The sequence below is a fragment of the Narcine bancroftii genome, chromosome 8, assembly GCF_036971445.1.
Source record: "Narcine bancroftii isolate sNarBan1 chromosome 8, sNarBan1.hap1, whole genome shotgun sequence".
NCBI classification, from domain to species: Eukaryota; Metazoa; Chordata; class Chondrichthyes; order Torpediniformes; family Narcinidae; genus Narcine; species Narcine bancroftii.
Window position 1 is genome coordinate 25924765 of NC_091476.1, and position 20196 is coordinate 25944960.

General features: G+C 38.7%; 2 protein-coding genes and 2 long non-coding RNA genes across 17 annotated transcripts in view; 2 read left to right on the forward strand and 2 right to left on the reverse strand.

Annotated features, from left to right (window-relative positions):
• LOC138740521 (uncharacterized) overlaps window positions 1-1815 on the forward strand; it is an 84798-nt gene extending 82983 nt beyond the window's left edge. The window contains exons 2-3 of the long non-coding RNA XR_011342975.1: window positions 796-924; window positions 1440-1815. This is a non-coding gene — a long non-coding RNA (uncharacterized lncRNA). The remainder of the gene's footprint in view (window positions 1-795; window positions 925-1439) is intronic.
• Window positions 1-3653, reverse strand: part of LOC138740515 (uncharacterized) — a 74407-nt gene extending 70754 nt beyond the window's left edge. For 2 of the 5 annotated variants that reach the window (XM_069893273.1, XM_069893272.1), the window contains exons 1-2: window positions 3499-3652; window positions 316-441 (exon numbers count right to left, since the gene is read on the reverse strand). In XM_069893273.1, coding sequence (XP_069749374.1) covers window positions 316-441; window positions 3499-3561 — 189 coding nt within the window. In that variant the 5' untranslated portion in view covers window positions 3562-3652. Of the gene's footprint in view, window positions 1-315; window positions 442-1211; window positions 1317-2715; window positions 2855-3498 lie in introns of those variants that run through there. The other 3 variants (XM_069893271.1, XM_069893269.1, XM_069893270.1) reach the window with 3 other exon arrangements.
• Window positions 3654-3659: 6 nt separating this feature from the next.
• The window catches only part of LOC138740520 (uncharacterized), a 32394-nt gene continuing 15857 nt past the window's right edge, over window positions 3660-20196 (forward strand). The window contains exons 1-4 of one of the 3 annotated variants that reach the window (XR_011342973.1): window positions 3660-3893; window positions 9397-9442; window positions 9829-9910; window positions 11293-11482. This is a non-coding gene — a long non-coding RNA (uncharacterized lncRNA). Of the gene's footprint in view, window positions 3894-9396; window positions 9443-9828; window positions 9911-11292; window positions 11483-20196 lie in introns of those variants that run through there. The other 2 variants (XR_011342974.1, XR_011342972.1) reach the window with 2 other exon arrangements.
• Window positions 9800-20196, reverse strand: part of LOC138740516 (ATP-binding cassette sub-family C member 5-like) — a 110713-nt gene continuing 100316 nt past the window's right edge. For all 8 annotated transcript variants that reach the window (XM_069893276.1, XM_069893280.1, XM_069893278.1 and 5 more), the window contains 3 exons: window positions 19283-19396; window positions 18249-18413; window positions 9800-12180 (listed from right to left, as the gene is read on the reverse strand). In XM_069893276.1, the coding sequence (XP_069749377.1) occupies window positions 12061-12180; window positions 18249-18413; window positions 19283-19396 (399 nt within the window). In that variant the 3' untranslated portion in view covers window positions 9800-12060. The remainder of the gene's footprint in view (window positions 12181-18248; window positions 18414-19282; window positions 19397-20196) is intronic.

Here is a 20196-nt window from a genome sequence, read left to right on the forward strand (position 1 = left end):
ATTTTACAACCAAAAACTATGCCAAAAGTTATTTTTACAAAATGAAGAAGTCAAATAAGTTACATCGCCATTGTATACTGAGCAAAGTCTGGGAATCAGAACATGGTGCTTTGTATCTCCATGCTGAGAGACTAGTTCACAAGCTTAATTTTCATTTCAGTACCCCCTTATTATATTGGAAAATATGGCATTGGTTGGATGTGAAAATTTGTCCTGAAAAGTTGCAGCAGTACAATTCTAACAATTCAATCCAAAATCTGCAATGTATTTCTCTATTATTCTTAATTAAAGCATAAAATTCTGCAAAACATTTACCTTTTCACCCAGATTTGTTGTATATAGCAGAACTCCACTCCCTGGAAGCAAGGGTAACTTGGCTCCCAAAGGCAAATTCAGAAGTTGTCTGGACCCTGTCCCAATGATAGCCTTACTGGTCATACACTATAGATCAAAAATAATGGTGGATTTATTCGGCATTAATGTGCACATGTAAGATTCACTGATTTGCATAAATATATAAAACAGAGATAAAACCATAATCTGTTCTTATCCATAAAGAATATTAATTGCATGCATCCACTTATGAAATTTTGTTTTTCCTTTCCCATATCACTCAAACCATTATTAAACTCCAAGACCACAAAGATCTGTCTGTCCTAATGATAGAACACATTTTTGCATCTTTGACCAATCAACTATGAAATGTATTATTTTTTTCTCACTCTTCCTTTTATACTTATCTATTTTCTTTCTTGATCACATCTTAATTATGCTTAATTTATGTTTGTGTTTTAGGTAACTGGGAAGTTGAAGCAACTAAGACTTTCATTGTACTTGCCAATAAACTCCTATTTTAGCCAATTTTCTCTTCGTCCAACTAAGGCGCATTTTATTCCACAACCTTCAATTTGTTGCTATTATGTGGTATGTTATCAATTATTTTCAAAATTAATTTATGGCATTGAGAACTCCAAGCCTATGTATCAGGAGCAAAGTGAGGTCCTGCTGAACAGCTCACAATCTAAGGCAGTCACCTCCTGTTCCATCTACAGAAGATCAAGTTCAAGTTTATTTATGAGTATCTGATTGAATATAAACATTAAAACCTCTGGTATCCAGAATTTAAACAGCCTTCAGCCTCAAGCAACAGGTAAAGAAATCAAGGAAAATAATTTTTTGAAAAACATGTGAAAGATAAATCATATCCACACCTGCCTCCTGAAGACTGTTTCTGATCTGTCGGACATCTAGTGATTTTTCTTCATTATGATGAGAACTCTTCTGTCATCAGCAGGGGAGATCCTCCTTTAAATACCAGTCCCTTTGCGATTTCTGACCTCACCAATATGCTCTTTCTTCTTAATCATGTTCCAAACTGTTGATTTTGGTAATCCTAACATTTGGGTGATATCTCTTATTGTTTTATTCTTGTTTTTCAGCCTCATAATGGCTTATTTGACTTTCATTGGCACAACTTTGGACAACTCTACAGACTACAAGGTGTCAAAAGCTTAAAAGTAAACCTTGCTCTCTACACCTGCACTAATGAAGCAATTAAACACCTGTGAAGCCAAACGTTATGGTGCCCTGAAATGAGGGGACTCTACAAAAAGTGCTGTAATTTCTACATGGTCAAACCAAAATGTATACAAATAACGTTTGATAAATTCTGGAATGTGCATTTCAATTACATGTGAATTATTTGGTTACAAATTTAAAACTGTGGAGCACAGGGCAAATAATGCCCCAAACATTATCGAGGACACTAGCTGATTATCTATAATGTTATTGTTCATCTTTCAGGCAGCTCTGAGGTGGGGGTAGGGATGCTGGGGGGTGGTGTGGGGGAATGTAACTGAAAATAAAGTAAAATGTTTTAAGGTTCATATATTTATACAAGTAAAGTTCATTAAAAGTACACTTTTATCTTTTAAACTGTTTATTCTTAATGCAGGTATATTTAGCATTGAAAGAGTAAGTCTCAAGCAAACGGAAAATATACTTATCTGGCATATACCAATCCCGATAGGTGCTGGATACCAGAGGTTTTTACTGTACAACTCGATGAAACAGTGTTTCTCCAGGCCACTTTGCACACACATATTACCTTTTTCAGACAGCACGTAATAATCAGACATAAAAATTCCAGAATATATATTCATATTTATTTTATATTATATTTTTATTTGCAAATTCTTCCCTTATTTTGCTTACCCAAGTCGGATAATCATAACGAACCTTTCTTGTGTTTCTCCTTTGTTGATTTATTTGCCCACCCAGAATCATAGTTGCATTTTCCTTCACCAGATTTCAGTTGACTTGGAGTATTCATTTCATATCTTAGCCACATCGTGTTTTATTTTGGTCTCTGGAGCATCACACAAGATGCTGGAGGAACTGCGTTAGGCAGCATCCACGGAAGGTGATAGTCAATGTTTCAGGCTGAAAACCCTTCATCAACCCTCAACTTCATTTGTCTTCTTTTTGGTCTCTTATCTTGTGTTTTACAGCCTTTTAAATGTTTACATGCTGGCTGAACGTGCGGTCTTTTTTTATTGCTAGTTTTTTTTCCAAAATCAAAATCCGAACAATACCTCAACTTTCTTTTAGCTGCATGATATCTTCTGGTCAACAATGAGATCAGACTTTTCAGATAATCAATAATTCTCACATTTTCTATTTTTATTTCCAACTTTCAGAAATCATCTTATTTACCTTAATACTCTCAGAAGACCACTATTTCTTTACTTGTCCAATGACCAGCTTGCACTTTTGCCACTTAATGGTTCCCATTTTTCACCTCAACCAAGCCCTTTTTTTAAACAAAATCCATTGGAGTTGCCTTCTAACCCAACTGAAAAAGATGGGTTAATAGAAAATGTCAGATTCAACATTATCCTTGGAGCTGTCATATTCTTGACTGTAAAGAAGAGGTGTTGCTCCCTCAACCTGGCCTTGACACCGGGTGCAGAAAGGCCAAATGTGGAGAGCATAGTAACAAATGTTGGCCTCTCAGCCTACTTCAACATTCAAGGAAGGTTGCAGGCGATCGGCACCTGCAACACCATGTTCCTACTCACATCCCCATACCCCCTGATTCCTCCAATAGTCAGACATCTATTCATGCAATTAATAACAGGGCTGCCACAGAACTTAGGATGGAAAATAGTCACCAGGGTGGGTTAGTGATGCCTCCTCGTTTCAAAGTTCTCAACCTTTTCCACTCAAGTACCACCCTTCCTAACCACAGAGCACCTATGGCATAGGGATTACTTAAAGTGGCATGGGAGTGGAAGGAAAAAGTTTAACCATTGCCCTAGGACAGTGGTTCTCAACTTTTAACCCCCACTCACCTTAAGTGATCACAGAGCTCTGTGGCTAGGAAGTGATTACTTCATGTGGTGTGGGGGAGAAAGTTGAGAACCACATCCCATCCTCCTTCTTTGGAGGGACCAGACCGGGACGGCGATGCACATTCCCACTTCTAACTTCACTCACATCTCTCTCGTGGACTTTACGAAGGGCCGCATTCTTGGCGTACGAGGACACGTAGGCTTTCATCGTGCCCTGGGGTTGTGTGCAGCAAGCTCAGAGACCCGGTGCTGGGGTGGGGGACGGGACTTCGCGCTGTTGTTAAGGGGCCTTTGTTGTCTCGGGCTCTGGTTGCTGGGGCACCATTGACTCGGTGTCCAGGCGTGGCGTTCCGCTGCCAGCTCCGTGGAAACCAGCCGGCGAAATATCACGAGATTTGGGAGACCAGGTATCAGGGGACAGGTGGGGCGGATCTCACACCTGTGCCGGGGAAGGATGCGATGGACCAGATCTGACGCCAGCTCGCATCCCCACTCAGTTCAACGTCCCTCCAGACGGAACAGATTGCAATGTTGCAAGTGGTAAGGACAGACGTTGTGAGTCCATTGGATTCAGGGGTCTCAGTATCTTGGTGGGGGGGACCTGATTCTATTAACATTTGCCAGATAATCTGTTAATCTACAATTGTCTTAAATGCTGGCTAATGTCTGTATTTTAGTGACGATGTATTTATAGCAAGACAAAAAAATTGCAAGAAAATGTTTTTTTTTCTATTATTATGGATTATTTATTTATAATACCAAGAAAAAGGACTGAAACTAATCTGTCAGTGAAGTTTAGAGAGAACACAATGAAATCATAAAATCTGAAAGCTTCATCCCTTTTCATTATTAACCAATGTTAGCAATAATATTTAGCAGAATAGGTGCTTAGAATAACAAAGTCCTGATATGGATACAAAACCTCTCCATCTTCATTTGGCTTGAATTCAGAAATTGTATTCTCTGTTCACTTTCTCCCACATGTTTCAGAAAGCAGATCAAGCTCAAAATATAATTCAAAGCTCCTGCATTCTAATCTTAAATATATACTTTTGGTGACACAACTGTGATTTATTTGAGTGTGATTTCAATGTATTGAAGGTTATTATTGAATGTCATGATCCACTTGACTGGACCGGAGCTTTCCAAAATAATAAAAAGCTGACAATAAGAGGACATATTCTTCCCAGGTTTCAACTTTATCCCAGAAAGGGGAACAGCACCAAATTGTTTTACTCAAATATTCACATGGTGGTGCAATCTCACAGCTCTGGCTACTTGGCCACAGTTTGCATGCAGTTTGCATGTTTTATTCATGGCTATGTGGTTTCTCCTTGTGCTTCATGTTTCTTCCACATCCAAAAGATTGGCAGCAGGTTAATTTCCAAGGAAACCAAAATCAAAATCCAAACAATACCTCAACTTTCTTTTAGGTGCGTGATATCTTCTGGTCAACAATGAGATCAGACTTTTCAGATAATCAATAATTCTCACATTTTCTATTTTTATTTTCAACTTTCAGAAATCATTTTATTTACCTTAATACTCTCAGAAGACCACTATTTCTTTACTTGTCCAATGACCAGCTTGCACTTTTGCCACTTAATGGTTCCCATTTTTCACCTCCACCAAGCCCTTTTTTTTAGTGTTGCATACTAAACCAGCAGCAATAGGAATCTACCAAGACAATGGTATTTTCAAAACAATATTTTTTATTAATAATTATTAATAACCTTGCACTTCCTATTTAACTCTAAACTTAACTCTTAACTTAACCCCACTTTCATCCCAAACCATTACAGTTTAAGTTTGATTCTGAAGAGATGATTTTTAAAGTTCAGTCTCAGAAAGCTTTTGTGTTGAATCTCAAAGTCTTTACTGTTGTTCAAAAGCAATTATGGAGTAAGTGTGAGGCATCAGATTTCTATAAATTGTTGCTCAAAAGCAATTGTGAAGTATTTTGAAACATCATCATCAGACCCCTTTGAAACTCACAAATTTCTTGTAGAGTGGTTTTCAGAGCCATGTTTCTTCATATGAATGATTTTCTCTCTCATGGAGATTTTGGAATCTGTGTTCCACATGATGAACCTGTCCTCTTTTCAAAGAGATAGCAAAGTAGCTATTTCCTTCCACAATGATTTCACAAACTCAGACAAGCATTAAACAAAGTGCCCATGTAGAAAAGGGCATGAATGAACTGCCCTCTCTAACAGAAGTAGTATTTCTCCTTCAAAAGCCAAATTCTGTGTACTCCTTCAATCAGAAGTAACATGTAATAGTATCCTTTATCATTACCATATTTCAATCCTATGTTACTCACATGATGGCCAAGCAACTGCTTCAATCCTGCATTAACTACAGGATGAACAGACGTCTTCTGATTTCAAAATGTCTGTTTTCAGTAATAACTTCTCTCAAACATTTTAATCATGTGACATAACCCTCACCACTGATTCTGTTTCATTTCTCCAAAAGCATGAATCATGGAAGTTGGCCCTTTTGAAGTTACTTCACATCCGTATGCTAAACACAACTCTTTCAGAAGTTTGAGTGAATCAGACTCTGATCCATCTGCACAGCTCAACCAACAAATAGCTTTCTTGTGTGCACAGCTGTTACTCCAGCAAACGTCTATTGTTTTGAGTTCTCAATGGAGAATAGTCATAAGAGTTTTATGACTGCTGTTTTAAATTAGCAGTCTTTTTAAGCAAACAGGCTTCCAGCAAAACAATGGCTTAACAGATATTTCAACTTTCATAATGGTTTCTATGTATAAAGGTCTGTGGTTTCTTTAAATGTGCCCCTTTATTAAAACATATATATATTATAACTAAAGAATAATCATAACACAATTCTATCACAAGTGATTGTAAATAAAATTTCCCTGTGGTTAGGTAGGTGATAAAACAATTATGAGAGCAGATGAGTGTGAGGTGGAATGGGCTGAACTTGAATAAAAAGGAGGATGCAATTGATCTGCAGAAAGTTGTTATGGATCTGATGAGCCAAATGACTTTCTTCACTCTCAGAATAAGTTTGTTTAAGTTTAATTCACATCCTATTGCACCAGTACAACCTGACAAAACAGTGTTCAATTTGCATCCCATTGCACCAGTACAACCTGACAAAACAGTGTTCTCTGGTCCACGGTGCAAAACCATGCAAAACCTACATAGATGGTGCACATACAGACAAACAATACATGTTTACAGTACATATGTTAAAACAAATATTCTTAATATATTAGTTACGGATATTTGTTTTAGCAATCATTCAGGAGACTCACTGGCCGTGGGAAGAAGCTGTTTCTCATACTGGTGGTTCTGGATCTAATACTTCTGTTTCTCTATCCCGACAGGAGCAGCAGGAAGATGCTGCGTGCGGGGTGGTGGAGATACTCCCTGATCTTGCAAGCCCTCTATAAATAACAATCTGATAAATCCCATCAATGGGACGGGGGTGGGGTGGGGGGGGGGGTGCAAGGAAGGAGAAGATGACCCCATAAATCCTCTCTGCTGCTTTGCTGCTTTTATGGTCCTGTGGGTTGACCTCAGATCCGATGCTCTACAGCACCATGCCACACTGTGATGCAGCCAGCCAGGATGCTCTCAAAAGAGCTCTTGTAGAAAGTTGACAGAATGGTGGCTGGTAGCCTTTCCTGCCTCAGCCTTCTAAATAAGTGCAGTCACTGTTACACCTTCCTGACAGTGAGATATTTTGTGCCCTGGAAGGTCCAAGATAAGTGCTCTCCACTCTCTCCACTACCAAGCTATAAATGAGTTGTGTGGGTGGTCATTCATGATGTTCCTGAAGTTCACGATTATCTCCTTTGTCTTGTCCACATTGAGAATGAGGTTGTTACTTGAGCACCATTTCACAAAATCTTCCTCCTCTTTATAATGTGACTTGTTGTTGCGACTGATGGCCTCATGTCGTGTCATCTGCAAACATGATGTCTCTGTTGGAGCTGGAACTGGCGCTGCATTCACAAGGTGCTCCAGTGCTCAGCATGAAGGTGCTCGACGTTTTACTGCCAACACGTACAGACTGCGGTTGTTCGGTTAGTAAGTTCAGAATCCAGTTACAGAGAGAGAAGTGTTGAGTGTCAGTGAGGATAGCTTTTCCACCAGACTCTGGAGTATGATTGTATTAAACAAGAAGCTGAAGTAAATGATCAGCAGCCTGGCATATGAGGTGACATTCTCCAGATGTGTCAGGATGGAATTGAGGGACAAGGCTATATCATCATCAGTGGAACGTTTCGATCTGTAGCTGAATTGAAATAGATCTCTTTGATATGCTTCATCACCAGACACTTTAAGCATTTCATCATAGTGGAGATCAGTGGCAATGGGTGGGAGTCATTGAGGCCTTGCTTAGTACTGAGGTGATGGTGGCTGTCTTACAACCTGTGGGGACGATGGTCTGTTGCAAATGACATGTTGAAGATCTCTGGAAGGACCTTCATCAGTTAGTCTGGACAGTCCTTCAGTGCTCGACCAGATACGTTGCCTGGTCCCGCTGTCTTGTGTGGGTTCACTCTGGAGACGATTCTCTGTATTTCATCTACAGCTTTGCAGGGGGGTCTGTTTTCTAGGGGAGAAGGAGGTTTCTTTGGATTAAGCCTGTTCTTCTTTTTGAACCATGCATAGAAGATGTTTTTCGTCTATCTGAAATGGAGGCATCACTGTCATTGACTCGCAATGTTTTCTTGTGTTCTGTAATTGTTTTGATACCTTACCACACGCACTTCACGTTACCAGTGTCGCACAACTGCCTATGGACCTTCTGTGCGTAGCCATGCTTTGCCTTCTGGATTGCACGGGTGAGTTCAGCCCTGGCTGATCTTAGTGCCAACTTGTCTCCTGTCCTGAAGGCTGCTCTCGAGCTGGGAGGAATGCATGGACCTCTGCTTCCAACCATGGTTCCTGGTTAGCCCTGGTTGTGTAGCATTTGATGCCCATGACATCCTAGATAAGAAGTTGGGGCGGCACAGTTGGCGTAGTGGTTAGCGTAATTCCTTTACAGCGCCAGCGATTGGGACTGGGGTTTGAATCCTGAGCTGTTTATAAGGAGTTTGTACGTTTTCCCTGGAGGCTCCGGTTTCCTCCCACCGTTTGAAATGTATGAGAGGTGTAGGTTAATTGGGTGGTACGGACTTGCGGCCGAAAGGGTCTGTTACTGTGCTACATGTCTAAATTTTAAAAATTAAATTTAAATTTTAAATTTAAGTAGGGAAATCTACTGAAATACAAGTACTTTGATTCCAGATGTACTCATCGAAGTGACTTTAAATAACTTTGTAAATGATTAAAATCAGTCAGCAAGTGAGACTGCACCCAGGAAGCTTTTAAAAAAAAAACACAGAATTCTCCCTAATCTTATAAGCCTTTGACATCACCTTGGAGTTTACCAACGGTTGTGACAGCATACTCTTCACTCTTTATTCTTTACTGAGGGAATTAATGCTGCTGAGGGTTAACAGTTGGCAGTAAAGAAAATGTCCACATCTCCAATGGAAGTTTACAATTCCCAAAACTAGACTAGTCATTCAGATGCTGAACATAGAAAATTGAACCTCATTACGTTTGTTCTGGGATTGATTGCAAAAAGATTGTGTGACCTTTGATGATATCTCTTAAAACCTTTGAATGTTTTTGATTTGGCTCTGTCTGTCCAAATAATGTTAGTATGAGATCACGATGAAAACCATTCAGCTCTCTTAATTCATCCATTCTGATACATTTTAAAGTCTTTCCTTTTCAGTGTCTAATTCCAGATTGTATCCTTCCTGTGGTGTATCTGTTTTTCTGTGGAATGTTCAGTTTTGCATATCGTTTTGAGAAAATCCTAATGTACAGAGAGGCCCAGCAAGACACAACCTGATTCACCAGTCAACAAAATGACAATCATTGGGTATTTTTGCTGAATCCGTTCAAACACTCAGTTAAGTTATTTAGTAAAAAAAGAACAAGGTGTCTTTTATTTTTCAACAACTTGGAATTGAAATGGTTAAAATGTTTATTTCATTGCTTTTTAGCATCTGAAATCTGATGTGAATAATTTGATTAACCAGGAATTGAAAGGTGAGATTGACTGAAATTAAGGCAAGATTGTTCATTTTCATTTTGGAGGTATCGTACTCTGATATGAAATCTGTTGGAGTTGTAAAATACAGCAATGAATTAGTTGGCGATTTTCTTGCCTTTTTACTGTCAGTTTAAACAAAACACAGATATTTGCATGAGCAATATTCAATCAATTTCCACTCTAACTCCATCTTAGAAGTGTGTTATCCCCATACTTAACCAAGATCACAAATTTCCTATATAACAAGTAGCTGATTGACTGAGCAAAATATTAATGTACAACTTTGCTATGTTGCAAATAAACATGGTAATTGCACTGTTTAACCGATTCAATATATTTTCAGAAAGGATCAATGAATGTAAACAATTATTTTTATTTTCAGCACAAAATACACCATTCTTGAGTCCTGACAAACCAGCAATTCATTTAGTTGCACAACACAGAAAACAAACCTCCAAATTATGGTAAGGAATACTTTCCATTTTTAAAACAAAAGTGGTGTTCTTCTTTTGAGTTTGCGAAATACAATTCATATTTCAGCCAAATTTTTATTTCATTTCCTACGGTATACTGATCTGAACAAACCAAATATTACAGTTTGTTTATCAAATTTCCTGGCATGGTCATGTTAGTGTGCAATTATATTAATTATAATATGTGGTGCAGAAATGTTTAATTTAAAGCACTGGAATTTTAAAGTTCCTCGCTGTTTCAACATTGAGTTATTGGGGATAGGGTTCACGCAGTGTTACACCATATTTAAGCTTTCTTTGAATATTCTATAGTGGAAAAAAGTTTTTTTCTGATGTCAGTAGGATATTTTGTTGCATGACTTCCAGAGCAAGCAAACATATCAAAAATATACTGAGTTTCGTAAAGCATTAGAACCTCATTGATAATCTAATACAGTACAGTGGTTCTCAACCTTTTTTAATCCATTCACATACCATCTTAAGTAATCCCTTACTTACCACAGAGTAGTTATGGTATCCTATGTCATAGCATAGCATTAGTAAGGGACTAATTAAGGTGGTATGTGAGTGTAAAAAACAAAACAAAAAAAAAAATGAGAACCACTAATCTCACACAAAAATGTTTGCAATGAGAAATCTTTGCACTGAAATTTGGATGTTGTCCATTTTCATGTGAGCTAAAGATGGGCTCTATGTCACACCTATATCCAATTGATCTGCCACAGATGTTCATAAAATATTGCTGAAAGTAGTTAGAAGTATCACTCTGGTAGTTTACACCCAAGAATCCTGATGGAGTTTCATGTCCTGCAGCCATGTTTATATCCAGAATTGATCCAAAATACAATATAAGCTTACAGCTTTGTAGAAAATTTTCGAAATGGCTAGAAGCAGCCCACACCGAGCATCCCTTCTGTCTGTCCAAGGCATTGTTACCTTTCTCATAGAAAGTTTTAATAGGAGGTCAGAGAACTAGGCATATGCCATAAAAAGCTGTCTGTCTATCATGCTTTGCTAATTGACTAGATTTTGGCAACATTTAAAAATAGTGACTTGCTGGAATGTAAAATATTAAAGGATTTTTGCTGCAATTCTTTTATCAATCCTTAGAAAAATTCCATCTGTACTTACAATGTAAGGAAGGGAACGAATTAGAAACAGAATGTGCAGATTGGGTGTGTTGTTGAATTGCTTTACTCGTTTCACAGTTTTGTTTTGATAGTGAAGCAACTGCACAATTGGCAGATAGTTCATCCCCTCTGATATTCAGAGCTCAATTTGTTCAGTGGACCAATGATACATTTAGGTGTCATAAAGAACCCCCGCAAAAAACTGGTGATCTCTTTGAATTTGACAATATTTTCTTTTCACAGAACACTAAAAAAATGTGAAATATTAGTGGCTGCTCAGAAAAAGAAAATTATGAGTTCTAATCTTCAACAGAATAAACTACATTTTACAATTAAGAATGGATTAAAAATGAATTGTTTGCTGCCATCAAAGATGGGCTCAACAGCACACTGTGAGGTGTAAAATAACAGAAGAATCTCTCATAATGATAACCAACTGAGAGAGTGTCACAATTCTATTGAACCATAATTAAGAGGAGGAAAGAGCTATAAATGGAAAGGAAATGTATTTCTCATGGACATTTCACTGTGTACAGTGAAGATAGTCCTGGATTCCAAGATTTCCTTAGCCATTCCTTCATCAATTATTTTAATTCTGTTTGCCATTCATTCTTTTGTGTTGACGTTTAAAATGAACAGTTTTAAAAGGAAGCTCTGGTTTGTAAAGTTAAAAGGAATTTATCATTTTAACAATCTGCAAATACTGTATATTGCAACTGCGAGCAGAACAGTTCCATTCCCAAGAACCAGAATACCATGAAAAGCTAATCACACTCTATATATTTCATTAGATATTTTCCTTTGAAAGATATAACCACGATAACTTGATGGGGTGTGGTGCCTCTGGGATATAACAAATAATGTGTGTGTTTATGACCTTTTCCTTGAAATGGCCTTATCCATCCACAAAGCATCCCGATATGTTTTCTTCACTTAATATGATAGTAGTCCCTCGGAGATGAATCACAATTGAACCCACGATATTTTGGTGAATTGTAACTTGGCTGCTGATCAAGGAAACTTGCTGCTGGATGATGGAGCTATTATCTTGTTTTCCACTGAGCTAAGCATTGCATAGAATCTCGAATTGTCATTAGAGAGTAGGACACTGGGGCTGTCAAATTCAGCAATCTGATAAACAGAGAAAATATCTTTTTGTTTCTTCTTGTCAACATTGTCATTATAAATCAATGTTCCTAATCTCAATTGAACTCTTCCTTCCTCACCTCAAATCTCATTAAGAATTTTTTTTTAATCCTTTTTAATTCAAGATTTATTGTTCCCAGAAAAAAAATTGATTCATGCTGGGACAAAGCTGGGCAAATGGTATGAATATCATATGTCCTATCAAAATGCCTTGCCTTATTTGTGAGTGTGGTAGTGTAGTGAGGTCATAGAGTCATTGTTGGTGATATAAATTTTAGGAAATCTTTTGATTTTTAGTTCCAAACATCTCTTGTACTCTGGATAATTTTATTTCGGTATATCAGAGAACTCTGATAGCTAACTTCAAGGTTAGTAATTTGCAGTCTGACAGATCCTCTGAAAGGAATTAAACAAGGAAGTCTGCAGATGTGGGTCTCTGTTACTGAGGAAGAAATGGAGAACTTGGAGATCTTCTGGAAGGGGAATGGAGGTGTATGGGGATTGAGGTGGTGAAGTCCATGTAACTGGATATTGTTGAAGTGATTGAGGGCATGTGAGGTATTGCAGATGTAGATTGGGCATAGATTTTGGGATGGCTTGGAATTTGTCAAATGTGTTTAGGAAAGCTTTCTAAATCAATATCCAGAAGTACTAACTAGAGAGAATGCAATACTGGATCTCCTTTTAGGGATCGAGACAGGACAGGTGACAGAAGTATGTGTAGGGGAACATTTTTGGTCCAGTGATCATAATGCCATTAGTTTCAAGTTAATTATGGAGAGGGATAGGTCTGGCCTCAGGTTGAAATTCTAAATTGGAGAAATGCCAATTTTGAGGAAATGAGAAAGGATCTAGAATGCATGGATTGGGATTAGTTGTTTTCAGGCAAGGATATGTGAGGTAAGGTTAAATTTCAAAGGTTAAATTTTGAGAGTACAGAGTTTGTATGTTCCTGACAGGATTAAAGGCAAGGGAAGCAAGCATAGGGAACTGTGGATTTCAAGAAATATTGGGGATCTGGTTCGGAAGAAGAGAGAGGTGTATAGTAGGTATAGGCAACATGGAGCAAATCAGGCATTTGAAGAGTATAAAAATACAAGAAAAACCTCAGAAAGAAATCAGGAAGGCAACAAAAAGACATGAGGTTGCTTTGGCAGACAGTGAAGGAAAACCCTAAGGGTTTCTACTGGTATATTAAGAGCAAAAGGATAGTTAGGGACAAAATAGGTCCCCTTGAAGATCAGAGTGGTCAGCTTTTTATTGAGCCAAAAGAGATGGGGTGATCTTAAATGGTATTTTTTTCATCAGTATTTACTCAGGAAACAGGCACAGAGTTGTGGGAAGTAAGGAAAACGAGCAGTGAGGAACCTATACATATTGCTTGCTGTCTTAAAGCAGTAAGAGTGGATAAATCCCCAGGGCTTGAAAAGATATTCCCTTGGACCTTGAGGAAGACTAATGTAGAAATTGCAGAGGCTCTGGCAGAAATATTTAAAATGCCCTTAGCCACAGGTGTGATGCCAGAGGATTGGAGAGTAGCTCACATTGTTCCATTGTTTAAAAAAGGCTTCAAAAGTAACCCTGGCCAGTGAGCTTGACATCAGTAGTAGTTAAATTATTAGAAGGTGTTCTAACAGATCAGATATACAATTATTTGGATAGACAGAAATTGATTAGGGGTAGTCAACATGGCTTTGTTCATGGTAGGTCATCTTTAACCAATCTTATAGAGGCTTTTGAAGAGGTTACCAGCAAAGCTGATGAAGGAAAGGGTGTGGATGTTGTCTACATGGTCTTTAGTAAGCCCTTTGACAAGGTCCCATGTAGGAGATTTGTCAGAAAAGTTCAGATGCTTGATATTCAAGGTGAAAGAGTGAACTGGATTTGACAATGGCTGGATGGGAGAAGCCAGAGAGTAGTGGTGGCTGATTGCTTCTCAGACTGGATTGGTGCTGGGGCCATTGTTGGACGTCATCTATATCAATGATCTGGATGATAATGTGGTTGATTGGATCAGCAAGTTTAAAGATGAGGCATAGTTAGCGCAAAACCTTCACAGACCAGACCTGGGTTCGAATCCCACGCTGTCTGTAAGGATTTTGTACATTCTCTCCGTGTCTGTGTGGGTTTTCTCTGGGGGTTCCAGTTTCCTCCCACCCTTCAAAAATGTATTGGGGTGTAAATTAATGGGGTGTAAATAGGGTGGAATGGTTTAGAGAGCTGAATTGGCCTGTTACAGTGTTGTATGTCTAATTTTTAAAAAAATTAAATGCCACTAAGAATGGAGGTGCTGTGGACATCAAAGAAAGTTTTCAAAGCTTACAGAGGGATCTAGACCAGCTGGACAATGGGCTGAAAAATGGCAGATGGAATTTAATGCAGACAAGGTGTTCCATTTTGGAAGGACAAACCAAGAAAGGATGTACACAGTGAATGATAGGGCAACGAGGAGTGTGGAAGAACAGAGGGATCTGAGAATACAGATACATAATTCCATAAAAGTGGTGTCACAGGTGGATAGTGTTGTAAAGAGATGTTTTTCCATATTGGCCTTCATAAATCAAAGTATTGAGTATATAGGAGCTGGGATATTATGGATAAGTTGTATAAGACATTGGTGAGACCAAATTTGGAGTATTGTGTGCAGTTTTGGTCACCTAACTACAGGAAAGATATCAATAAGTTAGAAAGAATACAGAGAAGACTTTTAGACATATAGCATGGTCACAGACCATTTTGGCCCACAAGATCTTGCCACCCAATTACACTCAATGAACTTACACTCCCTGGTATGTTTTGAACAATGGAAGGAAACCAGAGCACCTGGAGAAAACCCACACAGATGAGGGGAGAACCTACAAACTCCTTACAGACAGTGTGAGATTCGAATCCAGGTCCTGATTGCTAGCGTTATAACAGCATTGTGCTAACTGCTGTGTCGCCCCTTTTTTATTTACTAGGATTTGGCCCGGACTTCAGGAACTGAGTTATAGGAAAAGGTTAAACAGTTTAGGACTTTATATCCTGGAGTGTAGAACAATGAGAGCAGATTTGATAGAGGTATTTAAAAGTATGAGGGGGATAAAGAGAGTAAATGTAGATAGGTTTTTTAGTGGGAAAGTGAAGAGGAACTTCTTCACACAGAGAGTGATGGGAATGTGGAACGAGCTGCCAGCTGAAGTGGTGAATGCAGCCTCAATTTTAACATTCAAGAGAGTTTGAACAGACACCTGGATGGGAGAGGTATGGAGGACTGTGGACTGGGTGCAGGTTAGTAGGACTAGGAAAAAAAAGTTCAATACAGACTAGAAGGGCTGAAGGGGCATGTTTCTGTGCTGGAGTGTTCAATGGTTCTATGAGCAACCAGACATCTGCTGGCTGTCTTCATTCTTTCTGTACATAAGTTTGAAGACTTGCCCTGATATTCACACTTTTTTAAATATTGTTTAATAAATGTTGGGATCTGTAAATGTATTGTTACAGATGAATTAAGAAGAAACTAAATAAATATATTAAGGAAAATGGAAAAGAGCATTAATATTTAAGGAAGACTTATAGAAAAGAAAAGGCCTTCTGGCCCAACTATCAAGCACCAATTTATGCACCATCAAAAAATCCAATTTTAATCTCTTCTGCTTCCCATCAAACCTCACCCCCACCCCACAACCCACCTCAGATTCCTCCACCCACTGACACACAAGAGCAATTTACAGAAGGCAATTAACCTACTGTATTTTTTGGGTATGTGAAAGTTCAGAGCAACTGAAGGAAACCTCAACGATAAGAGAGAACATATAAACACCACACAGAATTGGAGGTCAGTATTTAACCAGGTTGCTGGAGCTGTGAGGCAGTAATTCTATTAGTTTTGCTACTGAGCTTCCCTATACTGGTAAATCTGGGTAGTCTTGGATGAGGAAAGATGGGCAGAGGCTTTCATGGAACATAAAAAGCCAGCAAGAACTGGTTAATGTGAACAGTCTGTTTCTCTGCTGTATTGTCTATGCAAAGTGTACTCAGCAATAACCCCCAAAAAAATCAGTGTTGGGTTTTCTTTATCTTTTGATCTTGAGAAAGAGCAGAAGGATGATACACTGGATCTTGTTTTACATCTTGTTTTACAAACAGGTTTATTACCTTTGAAATTAAATTAAAAACAGAAGCAAAATAGTCCTGATTTTGTAATAATAATAATTAAACATTATTAAAACGTAATTCTGATGGTAATTTCAGATCTCAGCACTGGCCTAAGCTAAATTACAGAAGCCACTGTCAGTCAGGCTCCTGCTCCTGTGGCAGTTTTGCCAAAAGACTTAACCCTGAATCCCTACCATGTATGAACCTACCAACTAATGCTGTACTTAAAGTGCTTGAAGAAATTTGGGGTTTTGCATTAATGAATGAGTTTATAACAAACAGCAATAATGACAGAGAAGAGAAGGCAAGAAATGGATAAAAATGGGAGAAAGTGGCATGGAGATGTACAAGATTAGAACAAATAGCGCAGGAACATGTCTGATTCATTTTTCTGTGCAGAATATGATGCCACATTAAATTAAATCTCTTTTGCCCACACATTATCTATATCTCTCCTTTCCCTGTGTATTTGTGTCTCACTATCCTGTCACCTTCCATCACTACCTTGAGCAGCCTGATCCAGGTGTGCACTACTCTCTGTTTAAAAAAAACTTGCCCTCCACATTTCCTTTAGACTTGTAACAGCTTACAAATAAAGAATACACTCAATTTCTTTTTTTATTTTTCACTAGACACCACATTGTATCCTTCAACTTCCCAAACACCACCCACCTAAACTCCTCTGACCTTCTCAGTGGCTCACTGCCACATGGGTGATCCTGACACTCTCACCCTCCTCCTGAGATGCATTTGAGATTCATCGCCCGTATACTGGCGCTTAGTACACCCGCACATGCACGCTTACCCCCATGCATCGCATCGTTTACGTCATCAGTGGCAGCTGGCATCGCTCCCAACGAAGGTAAGTACGCGACCGTGACAGGCTTTCTTGATTTCACCTTCAATGAATGTCTTCTAGTATTTGACATTTTTATGACAGGGGAAAAAGATTTTGACCATTTACCATAATACTACTTGGATTATAGAGTATGAGCTACGTTACATACTCGTGGGCCAAAATAGCCTGTAACCGTGCTGTATGTTGAAATAAAAAATTAAAAGGTTGGCCACTCCTGATCTACCCTGACAGTGCCTATCTTAATTTTATAAACATATCCGGTCTCCCCTTTGCCTCTGATGTTCAAACTCTCTTTATAGCTCATACTCTGTAATCCCTTCTGTACCCTTCCCAAAGCCTCCACAGTGCAGCAACCAGAATTGTACACAGTTTGCCTCAATCAAAATGCTATACATTTGCAATATGACTTTCTCACTCTCATACTCAATCCCTGACCAATGACGGGCAGCATACCATAAGCCTTCTTACACAAACAGTGAAGGAAAGAAGCAGACCGTGACAGCAGCTATGGGAAAGAGATGTGGAAGTGTGCCTACAAGAGGTAAAGGTAAAATTATTGTCATATAGTACTTCATTTAGAATGTAACATACATGAAATTCTTTAACTTTGTCTACCGTAAAGAAGACAGAGAATTGCCACTTTGTCCAGCACCCCTCACAGAAATGAGGCCCCAGTGAGGAATAAACTCGCAACCCCTGGTTTACAAGACCAGTGCTCTAATCACTGAGCTATCAGAGCCTGAGAGACAGACTGATAGAAAATATTAAGGAGAAGGGAAAAGAGTATTATGCTCATGGAAGATATACAGCACAGAAACAGGTACTTTGGCCAACTGAGTGCACCCTAACTATCAAATACCCATTTACACTAATCCTATACTAATCTCATATTATTCTCCCCATTTTTCCATCACGGCCACGTGCCCAGATTCCACCAGTCCCGTTCCCCTCTATAATCCAGGGAAGTGGCAGAAGTAGAATTTCAAAATCTTAGAACTCAGTCTCCAAAAAATGATTTAGTTGTCAATGTCGACCTGGACGAATGAAAGTATCTTACCTCTCCCTGGTCCAATACCATTATCCTGTCACAGTTCAAAACTGTGTGAAGACGATGTGCTACAATCAGCATTGTGCAATCTGAAAAAACCTCCTGAATGGTCTTGTGAATCAATATATCAGTATCAGTATCAATGGCAGCTGTGGCTTCATCCAGTAGTAAAATCTAATTTGAAAGAGTGCATTTCAGTGTTGCATCAAAGAACTAGAAGGTATTGCTCAGGTGAAAGCAAAATATAATAATATGAAAACTAAGTGCTTGCACTTTATGCTCACCCATCTCCAAGCTAGTCAGTCTAGTCATGGTGAGATAAAATAACACAAGAAAATTCCAGGCATTATTTTGGAAACTGGTACTCCCTCCCTCCACCCCTAAATAAAGCAATCAAAGAACTTACAAAAGAGCATGGTGGCTAGGTGACGACATTCATATACAACTCAGAAACTCATGATCCAGTTGCCTTTTAATGATGTTCATAAATGTAAATGTACAAGCTGATATATTCCATCCATTGAAACCTTTAGCCTACTTGTAATTCAAATCAGAAGCGTGTGTTTGCAGTCTGTTGCAATCTCTAAACTTGGAAAATAATTTTGTTTTGTGGGACAAACTTTTTACTTTTAGACAGTCAAAGTTTATAGATTACAATGACAACCTGTCCACCAAACTGCCTTCATGCTATTATTAGTTCTTTCTCACTTCAGAAATATATTTAATTGCCTCTTTAGCCCATTCATGTTGTGTACCAGGTACTTGTTAATTAGATTCACATTTTACATTTACCTTATCCATGTGATTGGTGATTTTAAGACTACTTAAAACTACTTCTGTTTGAAAAACGAGAGTAGCTACCTTAATTGTTATTGGTTGTGTCCTGATAATAAAATTATTTAAAACCTTGAAAGATCTAAGTTTTGGATTTCAAGCCCCAACTCTCAGCATCTTTACTCTCCAAAATGATCAGTTGCACTTTGGTGGTCACTTTTTGTTCCAATCATTAAAAGGTTCAAAATAATAGTTTTCAAAATTGCTACCTTGCTGTGTTGAAGAAGGGCCCGGGCCACGCACAGCAGTTGCCGCTCACCCACAGAAAAATTCTCTCCATTTTCCATGACCTCAAAATCAAGTTTCTCATCCAGCTGTGAAACCTGTTAAATTCATATATCCAACAATATTGTCAATTATATTGTTCTACATTTTATATCTCAAAAATATTAATCCAGTTTCACTCTCATTTTGGTAAATTTTCAATTCCTTCAGTCTGACAGATATTAATTTTGAATAGTGAAATGCATGTCTTAGAACCATAGAACACTACAGCATATAAACAGGTTCCTTTGGCCCTTGCAGTCTGTGCTGAACCCTTTTTTTTTGCCTAGTTCGACTGACCTGCACCCAATCCATAGCCCTCCATACCTCTCCTATCAAATTCTTAACTGTTAAAATTGAGCCCGCATTCACTGCCTCAGCTGGCACTCGTTCCACACTCCCACCACTCTCTAGCCTCTTTTTCACTGGCATCCCAGTTAATTGGCTGTGCAGTGTCCCAGGGTAAGAAACCCTTTATGCCATTTCCACTGGGCCACCCTTAACTGGGTCATAACTCATCCCTGGGGATCAGTGTTCTACCTTCAACTGGAAACAGGTGACTTTCTGCTGCCCCTTTTCCACTGGTTTTACCAGCACGTTGGCATCAGCTGACACTGGGGATATGAGTAGGGGTCGAGGTGGTTAATCCCCGGCGTGAAATGACGTCAGTTGACGCTGGCATGCTGAGTTTTATTTTTCCTCTGATCTTTGTCCCAGTTAATTCATGGGACAAGGTTCCAGCGGAAAAGGGGATTCTGTGTGAAGAAGTTCCCCCTAAAATTTTCCCCTTTCACTCTTAAACTATGTCCTCTGGTTTGTACTTCACCTACTCTCAGTCAAAAAAGCCTATTTACATTTA